At 38.8% G+C, this 23,079-nt stretch overlaps 1 protein-coding gene across 3 annotated transcripts in view; it reads left to right on the forward strand.

Moving 5' to 3' along the window:
- Positions 1 to 2,588: 2,588 nt before the first annotated feature.
- LOC119735022 (histone-lysine N-methyltransferase 2D-like) overlaps positions 2,589 to 23,079 on the forward strand; it is a 52,885-nt gene continuing 32,394 nt past the window's right edge. For 2 of the 3 annotated variants that reach the window (XM_038208702.1, XM_038208704.1), the window contains exon 1: positions 2,590 to 3,530. In XM_038208702.1, the coding sequence (XP_038064630.1) occupies positions 3,497 to 3,530 (34 nt within the window). In that variant the 5' untranslated portion in view covers positions 2,590 to 3,496. Of the gene's footprint in view, positions 3,531 to 23,079 lie in introns of all 3 variants that reach the window. The other variant, XM_038208703.1, reaches the window with a different exon arrangement.

Genomic DNA, 23,079 nt, shown 5'->3' on the forward strand with positions numbered 1-23,079 from the left:
ACATCACAAGGAGAAAGTGTGGAAGAACCAGCCCCTTACACTGTAACAAGACAAGATAATCTAATCTCTTCACAGTATGAATAGGGTTGGGATGGGTAACTAGTCCCCTGCAAGGCATTAGTAATGCCTCTACCCGTATAGAAGTGTGATAGCCCAGGCTGGGCTCGAACCCACAACCTGCAGAATTACCCGCAGACCACGAATTCAATGCTCCAGACCACTAACCCATGGCACTCCACAAATGCCAGTAATTGCTTTTTTTTAATTGTTTGTTTCAGTGTGTTTGTCACCAACTTGTTAAGAGATGAGAGTTTCTAGTAAATGTTTACTTCCAGCTAATTGGAATTAATGACTTGTATGTTAGGTTTTGTCATCAGCAAAACAGCTTGTAAACTGTTCCCTGATGACCATTTTCCCCTTAGCCCAGAGTGCGGAATTAGTACTTTCGTATTCACCCGAATCACCCAAATTCCAAGTCGGGTGTACTTCCTTCCCATTGTCCCTCTTTCTGTGGTTACTGCCGCATCAAAAGAAAGAAATTTCCTCTCTGTATGCTCGCTCTCTGAAAGTCCTTATCCTGTAGTTGTTGGTTGTGGGTTGGACATCTCCAGGCAGTATTTTTGTTGAGTTACCGGGTAGTTTGAGGGGCTGTGTTGTTGAAGTTATTGGGTCAGGTGGCCACAGTGCAGTGAACTGCTAATAACTTTGGAGTTTTTTTTACCCGCAAATACCCAACCTCTGATCTGTAAATCGAGATGTTTATTTTAGACACAAACGATATTTGAATGGCGGACTTGTATTTTGGGGCTAAGTTAAGTGTTAAGCCAGGCTGTGAATGAAATTTGCATCCAAAGTCGGGATTTTGCTTTCAGCTTTATCGTAAGGAGGGCCTACACATTTGATATCTTTTCCATCACTGTAAACATGAATAACAATTTTATGCCACGTCACAATTCTAGACCAAACAACTGTTTTAGGGAAAGAGGGGTTAAACTTATGTTCAAGGTGCACAGAAAAATAATATCAACATGTCATCTTTCATTTTATTTTCATTTTTGGTGGTTTGACTATTGAATTTTTGAGAAATTCTCACCCAAAGAAGACAACCCCTTTTTTCCCAAAGCGGAGAAGTAGCCATCTTGAAAAACGATCCCTCCACAACATGGCTAAATAGCGCCACTTTCGAGCCCAATTGCACCCCAAATGCTCAGAATTGGAAGCCCGAAGTCCGGGCCAGAGGTTCAGTGCCATATCTCTTCCATTCCCCAATTTTCTGGCTCTCAGAACTCTCTAGTATGGAATATTTTGAGGGCATAACTTCAATGAGCTCGGCGGATGGGTTTAGGCCTATTTACAGGTATGCACCCTTGTGATCTGCTGTTTACTTCTGTCCACCTTTCTTTCTTTCTTAATAAGCAAAAGATGGTCGTCCATTCGTACATTTCTTGGAAGCACTATAGGCCTACAGTGTACATGTAATTGCTTTCACAGATTCTGGAGGGCCCCTGGGTCTGACGAAGCCCAGGCGCACATAGCCTAGCACTGCATTGTATTCTTCCAAGAACTTCAAGTGATGATTTCCCCTTAACAGACTAAATAAGTGACTAATAAGAATCGTTTGGGGAGAAGAATGAATACGAAAATTCAAAGTGGTAAGAGTCTTAATCAGGTGATAGTGGCATATATATGCAGTCATCTTTAAGAGATCATTTCACAATGCATTTTTGGGGGGGGGGAAAGGATAATTCATTACATCGCTGACTGATTGTGCTCAAATGAATTGCACAATTTTGGGGTTTTAAGTTTGCCAAAAGTTGAAGAAAATGGACATTTAAAAAAAAATATATATCACAAGATAGAGAAGGTACTGAAATCCCACATAACCCCCCCCCCCCCCACCCCCCACCAAGACAAAAAATTAAAAGTGAGGAAACAAATTTTAATTTTGGAGATATCAGTTTTTATTTTTGGAGGGGGAAGAAGTTTGGTGTGAATTTTACAATATGTATGATGTGTCCTGCCTTGGCTAATATAAGTCTGCCGACTTAAGGATTAACTCATCTACAGTGTACTTTCTGAAGGCTTATTTGATCGTGGTATAAACCCCAACAAACCACCTCCTGTGATCCCATGGACGAAGTAAAACTCGCCAGTACCGTATATTACTCACAGTGCTGTCTCCTTCATGAAATAACATTTACTTTCTGTTAATTCATTGTAAGAAAATGCTCAAGGGATTAGAAAACTTGGAGGGGAAAATGTCTTTAACCCATATAACTGTCGGGCGATAATGGAAGTCTTTGTATTGATGGTTGGGCCTTAAAATCCAGTTAAGCTATCCTCTATGGTTCTATTATTAATCAAACAAAATGTGGCGTGGTTGGGTTGAATAAGAATAGCCTATAATCTTGCTGCATACACCAAATGTGTCTACACTCAATATTGAGAATGCTCTCACATGTGTGTACCAGTGGTGATTCATCGTTTACTGTTCCCTATAGTGGAAATGGTGTGCCCCGTGTCAAAGGTCAAACTGATTAGGAATTTTTTTTTTTTAGCTGGGTATTGTTCAGTTCGTGGGTTTGGTGTGACTGTGGTGTGAAGCTAGTGGCTCATTCAGTGAACTCACGGAGGGGGCACACCATGTGCTGTGGCTAAACTCGGGGACTGCAAAACCCACTTCCAAACCGGCCGGAATAGTACATCTGTTTGATTGGATTCACCACTTTTTAATGAACAATTCCCGGAAAGCAGTATTATCACGAGGAAGTTCTCTGGTGGGGATGTTTCATAACTAATCCGGTGATTGCCACATTTATCTCTGTTGTGTCCTGCTATGATGTTTATTGGTTGTTTACCACTTACGTGACATGGTGACACTCATGGCCAAAATTTAATGACTACAGCAAAGTAACGTCTTCCTGGATTGGCTGATTGTGTCTTTTTCTCTGAGCACGAAAGACTGACCAGAAATCCACAAAATGGAGGAGTTGTGGATAGGAGTTTCCTGAGTCCTTGTCTAAAAATAACTCTTCGGATGTGAATTGTGATAAATACTCGGGAGTTGTTTTCAATCGAGCAAAACTTGATGGAGTTGTGAAAAATCAGCAGAGCTTCTTGATGAGTCCTTGTCTAAAAATAACTGTTAGGCTGTGATAACTACTTTGGAGGTTTTTTTTGTGATGTAGCCGCAGTCTATGGAATTGTTAATATTAAAGATCAGCGGAGGTGTTTCATTAATAATTCGCTTCCATAGTCAACGATCTGCCGGTACCAGCAAAATAAACTCTTGTGATGTGTTGGAACGTAGGAACCAGTTCTGTTGAATGTTGAAATTGAAAACCTGAAGCTTTGGTGGGAATAGATATAAGTTTCAACAATTTTAGTCTCTCTGTACTTTCATTTTGTTCGTTGAGAATTTTGAATGAAAGATACATTCCCGTGATCCTGAAGTTGAACTTTGACGGTTGCTTAAACTAAAGTTTGATCAGCTGTGATGAAACTATTGTCCCCAGCGACGAGGCGCAACGGTGAGTAAATTAATTTTTAACAAAATTAGCAATAAGTTAATAAAAACTGACCTTTAATTGATAAACTTACTAGCAGAGAAGCCAGTAGTGTGTTTTTCTCTGGTTCTGTGCAAAACAATTACCTAACGACACAAGAACTCTGTGTACAATGTATAGTAAAATCCATCAATTAATAACCAATAATAGGCTCGAAATATTTCAGTTGGCTGTTTGCGCAGTGTAATTCATTTGTTAATAGTGAGATGAGTCACATTTTTGCCCACCCCTAGTTCAACTAGTAAAGCGTGTCAGTTTTTCTCCACATGTTTACAGGGTGAGTAAAAAAAAACGAAACCCAAATGTCGGGACTAATGTTTCAGTGAAGTTCTGCATATAGCACTTTAAAAATATAGGATATGAAAGCCCAATTCATAAACTTTGTTGCAGTACAAGAATCATTCAAATCACTCATGTACTTTTCAAGTTACGGAATTTTAAACACAACCACCGTTTTAAGGTTCTGTCCACGGATCACAAAAAAAAGTGCAGTGTTCTTTCAGCAAAACAGAACTTTAAAACAGTGGTTGTGTTTAAAAATTCCGTAACTTGAAAAGTACATGAGTGATTTGAATGATTCTTGTACTAAAAGAAAGCTCATGAATTGGGCTTTCATATCTTAGATTTTCAAAGTGCTACATGAAGAACTTGCTCACGCTGTATACTGTACAACCATACCTATATTTACAAGGTAGTCAGAAATTGACATGAGTATACTTTATTAATGGAAAAAAATGGTAGGGAAAATATCGTCACATTTTACGAGTTCATCTTCAGTTTGAAACAATATGGTTTCACTTGATGCATAAGAATTTACAGAAATTGTCAGGCACTGAATCATACTGTACGCTGAATCATACACTGAATCATGTACTTCAGTCCTAACACTACATGCACACAGATGGTTTGTGTTGGGCTCACAGTGAAGGCCACTGGCCTGTGTATTATGGAAACAATGGGGTTTTTAAACCACATCAATCGTTCACAGTGGGATATCAATATAGAGCCCAGTGCAGGAGAACTAACGCCACCATTCAGACCGTCCACACACAACGTGTTAACTAAACGCACGGCTGTAACAATGCGCATTGTCACGATTGTGTGCCTAAAATACTATGGTATGCCTACCGAGAATTGTGTGGTTCCCGTTGTCAAAGTTTGTGCCGTTGTTTACCGAATATTTGGAATGTCGTGCCCACCATGCCGAGTCGTTGGCAACAAGAGTTATGATAAAAGCCGACAAACTATTTGCGCAAATAATGTTTGCTTGAATTGTCACATCAATTTACATAATGTACCTCAGAATAGTTGATCCTGTTTTGTATGGTAATTTCTTTTGCCCTTTTTTGAGTAAACAGCTATTTTTGGTCGTAGAGACAACTCCATTATTGGGCATTGTAAATATTTACAATGTTAAGGCGGGGTTAAAGTTTTGATCAGAGTTGCCAAAGTTTTTTGCTTGCTTTTTTTTTCAGTGTGTGGGAGTTTTTTTGTATGAAGCTTTGTTCTCTTTTGCATTGTTAGTGACTGTCAGTTTACTGGTAGTGTTGTTCACAAGTGAAGTTGTTTTTGAGTTTATCTCACTGTATTTGGCTCCCTACCTCATCTGAAATAACGTGACTGCGTCGATTATGGCAGTCAATTTATACACGTCAAGCTCTAGCCGTTCACAATGCTGTGTCAGGGCTGGCTTTAAGTTTTTTATCTTTTTATCCTGAAGGCATTTTGGGCCTGTGTGAGTGCACAATAACAACGTGAGTAGACAGTTATTTACAAAAGTCACTCCGGTCAGCCTTGGACGGCCAGCTAGTCACGCAATGATGGGAGCACTTTTCACTGGTCTCAAGCACCATCAACGAAGTACCAAACCAAAACCAGCATAACTCCAGACCTCAGAAAGGCAGCTACCAATACCTTGCATCCCTTTAAGCACTGCACGCTGAGACTAAATAAAAAAAAGTAGCTTCTCATCTAGACGTCTTGAATAAAGGAAAGAGGTGCTCCCCTCCCTCCATTTTTCTCCCAAGAGATGGGGGATTTTTAAGACGGAGGATAGATTCATCCATTTTCTTGACTGTTTTTTTAGTCCAAAGGAGCCATCACCCTTTCTAAAAGATTTCAAACTCGCATACAAGGCTACAATTTTGCTGTAAACAAAAAGACAAAAATATATTGCAAATGTATGATAAAAAAAAGGGAGATGGGCTGGGAAAAAGAAGCTGGTGGCCACAAGAAACTTGTTTATTTTTTACTTGGCTTCATCCAATGCATTGTTGGACACTCCCTCCCCTCCCCCCTCCCAAAGAAATCTGTGTTCTTCTTGTATTGTGCAACTTATTGTAAGCGCCAGTGTGTCCATGGAAGACCTTTCTATACTGCGTTTCTCTCCCATAGAGAGGTGCTTCTTCTTTGGCCTCTTTAGCCCTTCTGCTATGTGGCTGTTTTGTGTTAGATTGGTCTGCGGTTTTGGGGAGGGTGGAATGTTGGATAATTCACTGTCTACCTAAGCCTGAGCTGTGTCAACATTGCCGTCAAGGAAAACTGAAGCTTCGTCCGAATGACTCAGCTATGGCTAAGAATAATACACAGATCTATGGGAATCGGATTCAGCCGCTGCCATAGCCGCATGAATAATTGCAAGCGGTAGACAAGTAATTAGGACACAGCTAAACATGTAGCCCAATGTTGGGGTTTTAATTTGCTCTCGAATTTTCAGCTTCGTATAGGAGTTGACATCCTCATAATGTTTGGATCTGATCTACCCAACCCTAAACTTTACTTTGTGCACTTCCAAAACTTAAGTACATGTATGTTTGTATTTCGATCATGGATGCATCTGTGTTAATGATGACGTTTTAGAGAAGGAGTGTTTTTTCATTGGAGAGCGCAAACAAATATCAATTATTGGTAGGATTAGAATCCGGTTTTTAAAACTCGATTTAAATTTCACTATTTGGTTTGGAGTTTGGAAACCAGAAATTGACCTAAATAAAAAAAGTGAAGCCTTCCACTTGTAGTGACACAATCTGAAAAATAAAAGCACATCCCCCAATTTGCTCCATGATCTGTGACTGTAACGGCATTTACTCACTAGCAGTCATTTTGGTTTATGAATAGCCTGCCCATTCGACTACTATCAAAGAGTTTCCAGGCATTTTTTTTAACACTTTGACTCTGGAGTGTTTTTTTGTAAAGGTCCAGTGGTCACTGAATCCTGCAAACTAGGAAACTGAGGAAAAACACGGAAAACCAGATTTGCAATCTCCGATTTCTCCCACCACTAAAGGATCCACCATTGCCAAATACATTACACAAGATGACCCTGCTTCTTACAGAAAGTCTCAATAGTCACAAAACTGGCCTAATTGAGCCTAACACAAACTTAACTGGCTTTATTGTCTCTTATCCAAGGTGATATATTTCAGAGTAAGAGGATTTATCACAACAAATGCTTGCGAGCTGGAGATTACAGTATAAAATTTCCCTGGAGGCTGAAAATTTTAAGGAAAAAACAAGTTTCTCCGCCTTTATACATTATCCCGAACCATCAGCAAAGAGATTATCTCACAAACTGTAAGTTGTAACTGAAGTACATCCAACCTTGGTAGGAGGACATCATTTTCATTTCAGTCCTGAAAATGGTATTTAATTTTGTCATTGGGTGCATTCCCATTCCGTTTTATCTTTCTAAAAGCATTCTTGACAATGGAGAAATCCGTGTCTTTTGAAGAGGACGATTCCATCGGCATTAGGTCATCCTTGCGTTTCTTAGGGGAGTCATCGATTGCTTTGTTCCGCGATAACTGAGAGATTTGCTTCTTTATTTTCAGCAGGAGCGAGAGGGTTTGGGACCCCATCCTTTAAGCGATATTGATTACGGGGGGAGCTTGGCGCAAGCATCCTTATGGATTGCTAGGTTATTGTTTGTCGGAGGAATTCCTTAAGAAAATATTTACAGTTTGTAAAGGGCTGACTTTTTTTTGTCTTCCCTGGAGAGATTAACTTTGGCTTTGTTGCCCTGTAGTCTCCAGCTGCACCTGCTTGCAAAGTTGCAGTGTCCGTCTGGGTCTTATCTGATGAAAACCAAATTGATTTTACATAAAAGTCAATCATAAAGTCATAAATAAAAAGGACTGGTGTCTGATCTCTGATTACTAGATCCATGACACTGTTGACTCTGTTGGCCAGACCATATATATCAGACAGCATATCAATGGCAAAATCGCTAATAATAGACCCCACACATTAGGCCAGGTATAAAAATAAACCAGTTTCTCCTCCCCGCCCACTTCCTCCCCCCCCCCTCTTTTTTATTATGCAGTTACAATATGTTTTGTCGTGTTTATTGTGAAATCATAGCTATGCAAGTTCAAAATCTGCTAGAAAGCGTGACTGCTCCTGTGACACAAAATTTCAGCAAAAGAGTTGAGAAAATTAAAGAATCCATCTTGAAAAATCCGCGATCTCGGAAGAAGAAAGAACAGGCTGCCTCCTGTTTTATTTTTCAAAAGCCAGAGCAGAAACAATTTTTGTTTCCACTTGGCCCAATAGTACATTGTACACATGTAAACAGTCCAGAAACTCTACAATTGACCCCCAAAATATCCCCGCTGACCCCACTAATAAATAACGGCTGACCTCTGAAGAGAAAAGACAAGTGACCCCTTAGTAATTGTCTTTGTCTGCCCAGCAGGTGTTCCCGTATAATTAATTGACTTGACCTGTATGCCTCATTAGTATTCAAATGTACACACAGACACATTGTACACCCTTCTAAAGTTAATCCCCACTGCCTACTGCAGACAGCTCTGTTTTGGCTTTTAGTGTGCATGGTTTATTGGGGTAGCTTATGCAAAAAAGAAAAAGCATGCATATTACTTGCTGGGGGGGGGGGGTTAAACATTGTATAAAAACGTGACCAGCTTATTTTGTGGGTTTTATCAGATTACATGAAATCCATTTACAGCAGCATAAGTAGTGCCCTGTACTACTTAAGTTGAGGTTTTGCTTAGGAAAAGGCCAAATTTACAAATGAAAGTAATGTTTGGTGTGTTAAATTTTCACATATATGTAGAGATGGTTTTGATTAGAAATCTGGCACCATAGCACCTGCCCCTTAAAAAGTCCATATAAATTTATTGTCAATGCCTATGGATTCATTGTGTTGGTCTATTTTTGGTGATTCATGGAAATGTTCCGGTGACTGATATCAATCATTTCATTGTCAGAAAGGTAAATGCACCAAGCATTAGTAAGATTTGAGGCTTTGCATGGTGGAGATGCTAAACAATGAAAGGTTTGCGGAAACACCACGTGCGAATAATTTCCCAACTAAGAGAATGGTTCTCAAAAGAACCAGAGGTATAAACTCTGGTTCCAAGCATCAATCAGAACAATACTTGTACAATACAGAATCCATATTGAATTGCCAATCATAATCTTGAAGTTCTAAATTTGATTTATCAGTAAATATCTGCAAAAATATTGGTGATGTATGAAGGGCTTTACAGCTTTACGGTGTAAACTGCAGCTTTCACGCGCATCATCTGTCAAGCGTGAGAAAAAAAACGTGAAATTTGTTTTGGTTTTCCATGTAGCCAGGTTTTCGTTTTGAAAAATTCCCATATTTCATTGTCTGACTCTGAGAAGTTATTAAGTAATTTGTAAAGTTGGTTTAGTTATGGGTACCCGATCCTATAGTCTGGAACCGGTTCCTAACATCATGTCAGCGTTCGGGTACTTGGGTACCAGGTACCCGATCCTAAAGTGTGGAACTGGTTCCTAACATCATGTCAGTGGTCGGGTACTTGGGTACCAGGTACCCGATCCTAAAGTGTGGAACTGGTTCCTAACATCATGTCAGTGGTCGGGTACTTGGGTACCAGGTACCCGATCCTAAAGTGTGGAACTGGTTCCTAACATCATGTCAGTGGTCGGGTACTTGGGTACCAGGTTCATGGTCTCACTTCTCTCAGCTTCTCCGAGAGGGAAATATCGTTGAACACGCTGAGTTTCAAGGGTTTGATAGTACTGGTGTTCATAAGAGCATAGGATATGTACACCCTTACCTCAGTGTTAAAAGCAGATATGGGACATCCCGTTTCCACATGTACAATCTGCATTTTAAAATGTACACCATACTCGCCAAACCAAAACAAACTACAAAGAGCACATGAGGTACATGTACATGGATGTACATTTGTACATGTACACTGCAAAGCCATCCCCCACTCCCAAGTTCCTAAGCATGGAGCCCTAATTCGTATTGATATAAGGGTTATGCAGGGATTTACATATCGGAAGATAAATAAACGTTCGCCCCACCAACCCTGGGGAGTATTGAGTAGCACTAGGGGACCAATTTGCATTCCTGGCTTGTGAAAATAACCACTTGGGCAAATTGGGTCCAGCCACTGCAGTTTTGATTTGAATGTGCTTAATCTTTTGATATTTATTTGATTGGAATTTTATATATTGATTAGTCTGTTGCAATTGTAATCCTTTCAATTTGTACATGTTCGTGTTTATTTCAGTTGAGGGAACAAGTAAGCTCAGCTGGTGGCTTATATTTATTCGGTACATGTATTTCTTTGTCGCATTCCAATTAAAGATGTTTGCCCCATTCTCTTCAAAAAATAGGATTTATTTCTCGTAACAAATTTTTTGTGTTGCCGAAAACAAATATTTACTTTTCCCACTTTTGGCGTCTGCGACACTCTTAAAAGGGCTTAAATTTTGCACACACAGCAAATTTTGTGAAGAAATCATTCAATTTATAACTTCACATTTTTCTGTTCAATGTCCCATTTCAAAAACAAAGTACTTTTAAATTGCTACGAAAATAGCAATTGAGAAATGAATTGCTCTCAACTACATGTATTTCAAGCCTTGGAGTAGAATAGTTTTACCCAAATCAATTATCATAAATCAAACAACAGCTATTTTACTCCAGACGCTTATAAAAGTCTAACAATTCTGGTTATATTAAAACTGATTGGATTCGACCTTAATATCCACTCCCTTCTCACCGTATTACAGTCGCCAGTAAATCTTGTGTAAGCTCTACACACTCAGCTGTTTTTTTATCCTATAGACTTGAAATCAAGTCAGTAATTGCCTGGATTTTGTTTGACCGCCGCACACCGCGTACCGGTGTCCATTTAGGACAGATACCGCATACTGTCACAGGCCCACACTTGCAACATACCAGCACATCCTGCAGTACTGCATTGACCCATGATGTGGGGACAGTTTACCCATCCTCATCTCTGACTCGAATAACTTGTTCTCAGCTTTATACACAACCTATGGACTTGCTTCCAGATTTGGACTTGGCAATCAGATTGGGTTAAGAATTAAGAGAATATGAATATTCATGTTACACTTTACAGTATACATGTCTAGTGCACACGCATTCACAGAGAGTCGTATTCACACCGTTAATCGTGGACGTCAATCTACTATTGTCCCTCTTTTGTTTGTACTTAAACTTTATAGGAAGACTCCCATATGTTTTTTACATGACCCCAATCGCGGACGTATGCTGGAAATCACAGATGATATTATTATTCAGACGATATTATTCACTTTTTTTCCTCCGGCATTTGGAGCATTCTCATTCACGGAGGGGTCAACAGCTTATTCCTAACCACTAGTTTCCCATCAACTTTCTAATAAAACTCTTTCAGAAAAAAGAGAGAAACGTACACTGATCTAGAGAGAAATATATCCCACTCTAATAATGGATGCTTCTTAAGCGGTACAGGTGAGCTATCATTGGCCATTTCTATGGAAACATAATGCATATGCATTGCGCTGGGCGCATAATGTAACAGTCCAAAATCATGTCAGTCAAGTTGCTAGTCTAGTGACTTGTCCTCAAATCCATTTTTCCAAGCTACTGTTGTGCCTGAATGCTGACTGTTATTGCCTGAATGCTGACTGTTATTGCATGACTACTGGGAGCCATCCGTCCCATCATCACCTCCATATTGGGCTCTCTAACAGCCTGCAAAACAATTACGCAGATCACTGAATCATGGGATGGGGTCAGAGGTCATATGTCAGGTCGTCTGGTCCACAAGTAGAGTAGTTTGAAAGAGCCTTGCTGGCTGTATTTTTCATGAATGGTTCGTGAATTCACTGTATGCCAATTGCCAGTGAAGTGTTTGTGTTAGTGGTGGGAAAAATCAGAGATTTCAAAATCCGGTTATCCTAATTTTTTTTTTCAAACCGAATATTGGTTATCTGATTTCACTAGAAGCTCCCATTCAGCTTACAGTCATGCCAACAAAAAGTGACAAGTGAGGTGCTGCATGCAATGTTCTTCACAATAAATTGGTATAGTTTGTGGATACAATGACCACTGGGCCTTAAAAAAAACAGGGTGGGAACTCTCTGATCAGTCATATGAGCAGGCTATTCATGAACCAAGTAGACCACTAGCAAGTGAATGCGGTTACAATCAGAGACCATGGAGCAAACTAGGGGATGTTCCAGAGTTCTTTTCTTTTTAGCTTGTGTCGAATATCCAGTTTCCAAAATCCAAATCAAAACGGAATTCAAATCAAATTTTTTAAAATCTTGATTCATCAAATTCATAACAAGAAGTTTTGCAGAAATTACCAAGTTTCCCTTGTGAGTTGTGTGAGCCTCCAATCATACAGTGTATTCTTCCACAAGGGGGTGCTAGCGCAAAACGTCTTCTACAAACAGTGCGAAATTAGACCATACTTCATGCGAAAACCCAGATTGTACTTTGTAGAGAGATTTCACAGGTCACTTCAGCTCAACAGCGAAACACTTCCGTATAGTGCATGTACATGAACATATATATTTGGAGGAGCCAGGGATAGTGTTGGAACCCAAGATGTAATCAATACAGTTTGTTTGTTCAGAGATCACGGGCATAAGTGCACATCTCCACCTTGGAAAGTAATAACCTGAGTGGAAAGATCATGGTCTGATAGCGATTGGAGATATGGCAGGATGATTAAATTGATTGAACTTTCTACTTTAGTTCTAGGAAATGGTACATTCTCATGTAATTCTTGAGAACATTTTGATTGAACTTTCAAGTGTATTGGAGCAATGGCAGGATGATTATTTTGATTGAACTTTCTACTTTAGTTCTAGGAAATGGTACTTTCTCATGTAATCCTTAAGAACATTTTGATTGAACTTTCAAGTGTATTGAAGCAATGGCAGGATGATTATATTGATTGAACTTTCTACTTCTACTTCTAGGAAATGGTACTTTCTCATGTAGTTCTTGAGAACTTTTTGATTGAACTTTCAAGTGTATGTATGTTCACATTCATTTCTAAGTCACTATTACATGTACATGTGTAGTTTGGGGAATTGTATTGCAGACTTGGAATTTGCTTGGATTGATCACTCAACAATTCAACAATATATCATAAATGGATTTGTTTTTGTTTTTAACAAAACAAACAGACACAAACTTGTGTGATTCATTTTTTTGCATCAGAAAATTGGAATTCCTGGTTCTGACTGTCATGAAATACACTGATGAAGAGCAAGAATTGAGGAAAACGATTAACTTGTGTCCCTAAAAAAAAGCAAAAAAATAAATGTATAAATCAAAATATATATTCACACAAATAGAAGAGAAATAGCTAAAAATGTCTAAAAATATTTTTTTTGCACAATTGACCCACCTACATTGTATGCAAACATACTTTCTGTGCCAAGTGGTCTTTTCAGTCAAAATGTTTTCAACACTTAAAAATTCCCAGCCTATACTTGTATAATGCAGGATTGACTGGCTGTGATTGTTGACGTTAATTGATACAGCTTTGCTTTGACTGCGGGCAATCGATAAGCCAGCTGTGCCCACAACTTGCCTGCTTTGTCCGTTCATGGTCTGTTGACTGAGTTTGACTAGTCACAGTGCTTGCTTGACATACGTGTATGATCTGACTGCTGGTGACTAGCCTGTGTTAAAAGTATAGCAGGGGAAGTGGATGGAAATTTTGACTGTCTTTGACTGTTTGAATAGCAGGAGGGTTAATGTATGTTAAGATACACAACAATGTTGTCTTCAAGAATTTGTCTTTGCCCCCCCCCCCCTCCCATTTCTCCTCCCCTCAACACACTTTCGGAAATATTTGGGCTGAATATACACTTGAAGTACCGGCGTCTGCTCACATCGAAAGCCCATTGAAACAAGCCCACTTCTCATCCGACCGACCCGGTAAATTATAATTGTACTATCAATCAATACCATAACACTTGCCATTTCAGGACAGCGTGATCTGCTGCTGAGCTCTGCTCACTGATTAGTTTAATTCACGTGCCTGGTCGTCGCACGCGAATCTCGCCGGCTGGGATTGGCCGGCCGGTTCATGAATGTGTAGGAGCGTGTATTCATGAAGGGGCTGTGGGAAAAGACCATCAACCATCATGGATTACCATGTGTCTAGGGGCTTTCTTTATTTTTTTGTCCAGAGGTTGGGGATGAATAGAAAATACATCTGTGCGTCTACGGTCTGTGTCTTCCGAAGTTTGAGGAGGCAGTGGTGAAAAATTGGATTTGAAATTCTTGGAAAATCTGTAACTTTTCAGTTTCAAATGTCTTTACATTTAATGGAAGTAGAATCTGAATAGCAACCTACCAAATTATTGTCAAAAATCTAAGTACTGGACCAAGACAAAAACCATCAATCGCACTGCTTCCAATGCATGCTTTGCTTTAGGTCTCCAGGCCCAAGTCCATCATACTCCATCAATATTTAGTCAAACCAGGCCTGCAGGACCAAGTCCCCCAAAATCCACCAAAGTTGGAGATGGATTTTGATGGAGCTGGGGAGATTAGGGTTAAAGATTGTACTGGTACTAAACACCCCTGTGAAATTTTTCCGTCTGGCTTGCTGTCATTTAGAAGAAATCAAGAAATGTAGGTGATTTCCAACGATTAGCCAATTGACTGATTTTTGGAAATAAAGAGTGCTACTGATGGAATTTTGTTTTGTAATCAAAATGTCACGCCTGGTCTTTCACTGTTTTCTCTAAAAGTGTAGTCCACTGAGCTGAAACTTCAACAGGTTAGATTTTGAACATTCGTCTTTGGATTTTGAGTGGTGTTATTATTGGAAACGAACAAAATGCATGAAAAGCAAATGATCCTATATGCCTTTACGTGACAGTAACATCCATCCAAAAGCTTGCGCTTCATTGAAATCCTTTTTCTTTATGTGCAGAAAATAGGAGTAGTTGAAAAGGTGATATAAAGATTTAAAAAGTACAAGGATTGGTTTGATGGCTGTAAGATTTTGATTGAACGCCTGACCTTTCTCCCTTTAAAACGGATTTGTCTACCCCCACTGATGCGACCCTATCATCAGTTGACCAAGGTTTACAGAAATTATTGTTTGAATGGCATAGAAATTATCTCTTGAATGACATAAAAAGAATATTTCAAGGCTGTCCATAACTATAAGCTGACTATCCCAAGGATTTGAATGATGCTGCAGTAATGGTTTCCTTGCAATTTTTTTAGAATTTGTTTTTATTTGTTCACGGAAGACTGAGCTCAACAATTATTTATTTTCCTCTGAGAGAATTGTTGGGAAAAAGTCGGAGATAAAAAAGATCAATTTAAAGATTGACAAGTCGATCAAGCAAAACTGATTTATTATCACCTGTTTGAGCCAATTTCATAAATTTTATAAGTGATTTTATATTGACATTAACATGAGACATGGCATTCTGAGTAAAAAATTGCTGTACATGTGTAAACCCAGAATGCTTTCTTAAGCAAAAGCATCTCCTCAGTTGTCACGGTGACAACCACATTATCAAATCTGATGGAAGATATATTTACACTTGTCTAGCAGATTCAACAATTGTCAAAAGCCTGTTTCTTTTGACAACTGTCATTGTACATTGAATAACCTTCCAAACGTCAATAAAAACCCATTAGCCAAACTGCAAATATTATCACAGACGCCCCATATCAGCGCTGACTGTATGGTTCATGCTGTACTGCTCTTTCTGTGAGCAACTGTGGGTTTTTATAATTGCAGTTTCAGTCTCAGTTCATTTCATGTCAATCTAGTTGAAGTTCAGTTCAGTTCATTTACTTTTCTACCCAAACAATTCAAACTGAATGACAAGATTTACCAATACATGTATGCCAATATGCTGCCCCCCCCCCTCCTCCTCCCCCCCCCCCCCATGGTGGGTCGAGAGGGATGCATCAAGTCATGATTTGGTGTGTCTAACAATTTGTGGGGTGCGTCACTTTTTCACAGTAGGTGCATTAGGATCTGTTATCAAAAGACGGGTCAAAACTGTTGCTAAATAGAGTCCTATGCATACATTTGGTGCGTCACTACTCTGACTTGGTGTATAGATTCCATAAAAAAGATGGCCCACTATTGAACAATGACACACCATTCCATGCAGTCATGGGCCGCAACATACAATTGATCGGTGCATGTGGTGGTATGTAGTTCCCAGCGAAATATGTAAACATTGTGAAGTGCAGAGAGTAAGAAAATCACGGTCGGTACTGCAAGATCTCTTAACCCAATTTACAAAATTCCTCTGATGTTAATTTTGTTGACAGCATAAACAAAGAGGGGCTGGTAATAAGAAGTGTTACCAAAGCAAATGGAAGTGCTTTGTTGTCCTGCTTGGAACTTAAAGAAGATTTTATTTGTCTGAGGCCCAGATAATTCTCTCTCTAAAAGAGGCTTTACTCTCCTGTAGTAGAGACTTTTGTCCTTGGTGCTTCTCAGGTGATATCCCCTGACAGGTGCCTATCTTCAGTTGTCTTTAGACCGAAGATAAGGAACTGGAAGAGAGACAACAAGGGCTGTAATATGAAGGTCCCTGGATGCAATATAAAGGCCCCTGGAGCCTGGACGGCAGTGATAAATTGATTGCCGCCCCAAGGTCAATAGATGACAGGAATTAGTGAGGGACATGATCTGTCATTGCTGCGGAAAAAAAATTTGATTGAATCATGTGCACTGTGATTGGATACTTGTGTTTCACATAGTCTGTAATTAGGGCAAAGGAGGCAATTTGTTTGTTTATTGTTGCTGGTGATTTGTGATGGATTGCTTGGAACATAGATGATAGAGCAAGGAACATTCTATGCTTGGAACATGATGGAGAAAGAAATTGACCATTATAAAAACAGCTTTGCAGATCTACCTTCTTGTGAAGTTGCATTTCTGCAGTCAACTTTGTGAACATAATTTGTCATCATTTTCATTTGTTTGTAGGTGGAACAGTTGTTTTAAATACAATTACATTTAGTTTTTAGGCTTGGTTCATGCATCGGGAAAACATCATGTTAAAATTTGATGTTATAATTGAATCTTACGAATCTCGGAAGTCAGATTCGAAAATGGGTAAAGTTAAAATCTAGGACTAGGGGTAGGTACGTGCTAAGTAAGTGGGTGAAATTTGAAGCGTAAAAGTGGGTTTAAACCATTGAATAACACATGCTTTTTCTCTTAAATTACTCGGAAGTTATCCCAAAACACAATAAAAATTTGTTGAAATATCACACTTGTTTAACAATGAGGTCTTTTAAAATCCTCTCCCCCCCCCCAAAAAAAGGTCATCCCCTTTTCTTGGTTCTGAGAACAATACCTTTTGTATACATGTTGTAAAACAGAATTCAATGTGAGGGTTTTTTTCTCCGTGTTTCAGGTTTGAGGTTTTTCTTAGCTTTTTCAACAAGACTTTTTAAGTCTAGTTAAGTTTCCGAGTTCAAGTTGACTTTTCTAGTTTCAAGTTGACTTATCGAGTTTTGAGTTTTGAGTTGATTTATCAAGTTTCAAGTTGACTTTTCGAGTTTCAAGTTGATTTATAAATTTTGAGTTGATTTTTCAAATTTTGAGTTGGCTTTTCGGGTTTCCAGTTGATTTTTTGAAACTCGAAAAGGTCAGTTAGAAAAGTAACACTCATTTATTGTTAGGTACAATTGTACGCACTTGCACATTGTACCTGCAGCCACGAAGCCAATTTATTTGGCTCTCTAAAACCGTTCTTCTCTCTAGCTGAATTTTCCTGCCCCCCTTTTCCGTTGACATGCATATGTATCAAGCCAACTGATTGCAAAGGAAAATATTTACATGTGACCCAGTTTTTATGCAGCCTGGAGGCTCAATCATTAGACCAAAACAATAGTTTCTCCTCCAGACTTTTTGAGAGAAAAAAAAGGGCGAAGGCAGCTCTCGTAAGATGGCAGATTTTTTCAAGATGGCAGAAGAATTCTTTCACATGTTCTTGACTCTTTTGCTAATTTTGGTAATGTTTTTGGAGCAAACACCCTTTCTCCCCAATTTTGAACTTGCATACATAGCAACAAGTTTTGAAAACAAAAGAAAAGACAAAATTGCAAATGTACGATTATAAAAAAAAGGGGGGCGGGTGAAAAAAGGAAGCGGGTGGAGACCAGAAACTGGTTTATATTTTTTCTTGGCCCTATCTGTGGTAAACATCCAGGGATGCCTAAAAGCATTGGGACGTTTGTTTGACATGGCCAACTGCTGCCCATGTGTGTATACACTATGTACACATGAGGTACTAAATCTACATGCACAACATCTGGCAGATTTGTTTTTGTTTTGCCTGAGGGTTTTTGTTTTGCTTGAGGGGTTAGGAAGTAAACATGGCCCACTTTGGGAGAATTTGAGAGTTTTTTTTGTTTTTACTCTTCCACTGGACTTCATTGGTGAAATTTCTCTTCAGCCTAGCAACCCCAGATTTCGAAATAAAAAACCTCACATTTTCAAAAGTTTTACTTATTCCCCATGGATACGTGCAGATGTACATTGAAGAAATTTGATGCTTTGTTACTGTGTTAATTTCTGCAACATTTCAGTTCATATAATCAGTAATCTGTTAAAACATGATGTCAGAATTAGGGATTTGAAGATTTTACATTTTTCAATGTAGGCATTGTTTTCCAAATAAGTATGGATAGTTTGGAAGAGTTTGTCGTAGTATTTGATTGTGAAGTTGGCACTAATTTGGAAGAAGAAGAAGAGGTGGTACATGTAAGAATGCGGATGAAGAGTAAACATGATTGTGAATGTAGCTGATGACTTTCGGTAAATTTTGATAAAATATATTTCAGATGTTCTGTTTGCCGTCGTCAGAACTGTCATGATTTGGCATCAGGATATCAACATTATTCTTAAGTTATAATCAATAACTTAAAAAACAAAAAAAGAACCGCCCAAGATTTTGCCACATACTCTTGATTTCTTGATAGTCTTTTGGCTGCCGACAAGCAAAACAACGTATCATCAGGAAGGCGGTCGAAATTCCACAGTCGTAAAAATAGAAATGTCTACCTGCGCGGTTCAAGATCTTTGAAGAGCTAGATGTATCTGGATTAGTGAACTGTATTCTGACAAGCACAGGTGCTTTGGGTAGTGCAAGGTCTGGATAAATCTGATTAGTGATGGACTGCTGGGAAGTACCGGTATTGATATTCGTTGCATTCGTGGGTCAGGATTAAGATAGATGTTGGCTTCAATTAACCCTCCCTCTCTGGCTGGCAATTTCAACAAGGCCAGCCCAGCGGTAAAAAAACATCAAGCGACTGTTTTTAACAGTTGAGTGCTCCCTGCCTTCGCAAAGCAGGATCAACTGGCTGTGATTGTTATGAAACCTGATATACCGGTAGCCATGCTTTGACTGTGGGTGATTGATAAGCCAGCTGTGCCTACCGGTCACCTGCTTTTGTCTGTTGACTGAATTTGACTAGTCACAGTGTCTACGAGAAATGTGATCTGACTGTTGGTGACTAGCCTGTGTAAAAGGCATGGCAGGGGAACAGGATTGAAGTTTTGACTGTCTGTGACTGATCAAACAAAAGGAGGGTTAGGTTGGAAATCTGGAATGAGAACAGAATTTGGAAAACTGCAAAATGTAAAATTGAAGGCTGTTTTTTGCCGAGAACATTCAGAAGCTGCTGGAAATAAGATCCTACGTAAAGGCATATAGGAATTCCAAAAGTAACCTACCAAATTATGAAAAAGCTTACGTGGATTTCAGATCATACTGGTACTAAACAACCCTTGAAATTATTTTGTCTGGCTTGCTGTAAATATATATGGAGTATTACCGACGAAATATACACATTCAGTGTTTCGTGATCAAAAGGTTGTGCATGTTTTGTTTTTTCGCAGTTTTTCAAAAAGCCTAAAACATCCACAGAGCTGAAACTTCAACAGGTTAGGTTTTGAAAATGTGTGTATGGAGTTTGAGTGGTGTTACTCATTGGAAACGAACTTAACACATGAAAAGCAAATGAATCTGTATGCCTTAAAGACTGATGCTGGAATTTCTTGCCCTAGCGTCACATTTCATACTTGAACATTGAAGTTTCCCATGAAAATAGCCCCTGTACAGCCTATTTTCTGTATTTTCGAAGTCCCTAGATAGGGAGGTGTGTCAGTAAAGCAATGACAGGTGATGCATCGAAGGCAGTCTGTGTAAATAATGCCAGGAATGTAGACCACCAAAAAAAAAAACTTGTCTTGGAATTCAGTCGCGTGCCTTCATTTAGTGGACATGCAGGCAGCTCACATCAATACAGTCATTTGTCTGTTGTCAATGTTTGTAGCATTAAAATATCTAGGAGTTCCTTTGATTAAGGTGAATGTCTTCTTGTGGATGTCAAAAGAAGTATGGAGTTTGATTTATGATTGAATTTTTTGTCTGGGGGAAGTTCTGGGATGCTTTGTTTTTTTGGAGAGGAGTTTGGTCAGGTTTCAGCGGCAGTAGGCAGGGAAGTGGACAGAGTTGATAACAATTAACATTGCATTTGCAAAAGATAGGCTGATGTGATGGTTTGGTTTGTTTAGAAGCTGATCTTGTGTTCTTGGGCAAGACACTTTACTACAATTGCCTCTCTCCACCCAGGAGTACAAATGGGTACCTATAAAGGTAGAGACCAGATTGCGCTGAACTCGAGCTGCTCCAGAAATAAAATGGTCTCATGGCCTGATGAACAGGGGTAATAATGTGAAGCGCTTTGAGACCTTTGGTATAAAGTGCAATATAATAACACCAAATTATTGTTATATTAGAAATGTTTTTGGGTTTTTTTTGGTCGGCAGGAGTTTGTTTGAAAACAAGGTGAAAACTGTTTTCTGTCAATAGTACCTGTTTTGGGCATGTAGTTATGTACATGTACATATGTCAATGACACTTAGTTTGTGGATGAGTGTTAAAGATAAATATTTTGTAATATTATGACATTGGCTCTGTTGCTTGGGGACTTAAAAAACCTTGTTGTCATGGTTCTAGAAGCTCTCAAAATGTGTGTTCATCAGCTTTTCCAGAGTTTCCGGGATCCATGTGGACTTTAAACTGAAAATTGCACTGTAAACTGAATATTAACCCTAATTCTCTGGGGTCTGTGAAAAATCATTTAAAAAATTGGAGGATTCAGCACTATTGGGGTCAACCAGAAATAAATGACAAAGCATCTTGGAATTGAAGAATGCCCTCGACAATACAAAATTTACATTTTTCGGGAATCAAGTTTCTCCTCCTTCCCCCCCCCCCCCCCAAAAGTCTTCCTTCTATTGATTTGCTTGTGTTCCAAGCGGACCCGACCATTACGGCTCCGGCTGGTGGCACATTCTGCCCCCGTTGTTGACATTAGGTTGTCTTGCTCCTAGGGGGACCCGCTTTATTTGCAATTACGATTCTGCGCAGTTTGAGGCGTTAAGCACGGGTGACGCTGCTCACATTGACTTGGCACTCTGCCAAACTGCCAAAGGACCATCCGCCCAGACCGGTCTTTTCGTAAGGCATGAGAGCTTACCATGTGTGGCCCAGGATTTGTAAAACAAGTGGGATGTTGTTAAACAGACATGCGGGTACATGCATAAAGTTGTACGGAAATTATAAAACTACTCATACATGTTTAAGCAAATATTATAATTAACAAAAATATGTCAATATTGAAATAATTTTCATAAAGTTGTACGGAAATTATAAAACTACTCATACATGTACATGTTTAAGCAAATATTATAATAACAAAAATATGTCAATATTGAAATAATTTTCATCGTCTCCTCAATATGCCAGCAGATAAAAAAAAAACAATCAGTGACATTCGATTATAAGTTACAAAGAGCTGCTACATTTTGTCGGAGTGTATGAAAAAATTCAAATTTCTTTATTGAAAGGGGCTCCAATATGTTAGATTCTCGTCATGGGCAGCCCCATTATGTCAGATGTACATTTTGGACAGTTCAACAGGGTGCATAATAAAAGTTGTAATCATGGATTTTAATTGTGATAAAAAAACATCAGTTAAGTACAATGATTTAGAAAAGAAATTGTTCATCCAACTTTTGTCCTGTGTTAGAAATTCACTCCAAGCACTATGGTACTCAGACAAATTGATTTTCAGATTAAAAGTAACTGCTGAACCGTTGAACATTGTTGGAAATAAATTTTCTTTCAATAGAAATGTGATGCGATCAAGCTAAATGAGTCGTTTGTCGGGAATTTTTATTTGGAGATACAGGCCAAAATACAATGTAGGGCCACTTCATCACATCACTTCATCACATGGCTTGGTGTTCCAACTTCCATAATTTTGGAACTAAAGATGGTATCAGCATGCGGTTTTCAGAACAGTAATGCTGAGATTGGGCCCTTTTCAAATCTGTTATGACAATTTTTATGATTAGGGTCAACAAACGACTCATGTAGCTTGATTGCATCACAAATACAGATAATAAGCTTCAAAATGATATGTGTTTCATTTGTGGCCTTTGGATTTTGTTTTGATTTGAGTTTTTCCTTCATTGAGGTTGATAATTTCAAGTCATTGCCCGCGTAATGTTTGTTCAGAAGAAATTCCATCTCCACTCCAGGGAAGGAAAATGAGTTTTTACAGTCTTAATGAGGCTATTTGTATGGCAGCTCATTTGAATAATTGCAATCAGCGGACAGGAAATCAAAACACATAGCCAATCAGGTTGTGCATTTCTTTGCACTGATTTGCCTAATAATAGGCTCAGTAATGAGCTACTGTTATTACTGCTTCCTAGGGGCGTGGCTTGATTTTAAATAAAGGGGGTGTGCTCATGCAATCAGGTTCTGTTAAGTATTCAGAATTGGGGGGGGGGGAGTAAAAATATTCTGTCAAGATAAGAAAAGTTTGGGCACTACATTTACGACATTTTCCGAGGGATATTTGAAAATTTGAACATTTGAACACCTTGATAAATATTTCAAAATATTTCAGATTTCTGGGTAACAAAAATCGAGCTGAGACAAGAGGAGTTTATTGGCTGTTAATTTTTTTTTAGCATTTTGCGTAAACTTTTTTTTTGAAGCTTCAATGTACATGTATGTATAACGAGTAAGTGAAGTTATAAAAAGTGTTTGAAAAAAATCTACATCCACTTTTCCATTTTTAAAAAATACAGAAGTATGACTAACAATTTCTTTTTATTTGTGGATGCCACCGTGAATTTTAATTACAGTCAGA

The sequence above is a fragment of the Patiria miniata genome, unplaced genomic scaffold (genome assembly GCF_015706575.1).
Source record: "Patiria miniata isolate m_02_andy unplaced genomic scaffold, ASM1570657v1 HiC_scaffold_28, whole genome shotgun sequence".
In the NCBI taxonomy this organism is placed as follows: Eukaryota; Metazoa; Echinodermata; class Asteroidea; order Valvatida; family Asterinidae; genus Patiria; species Patiria miniata.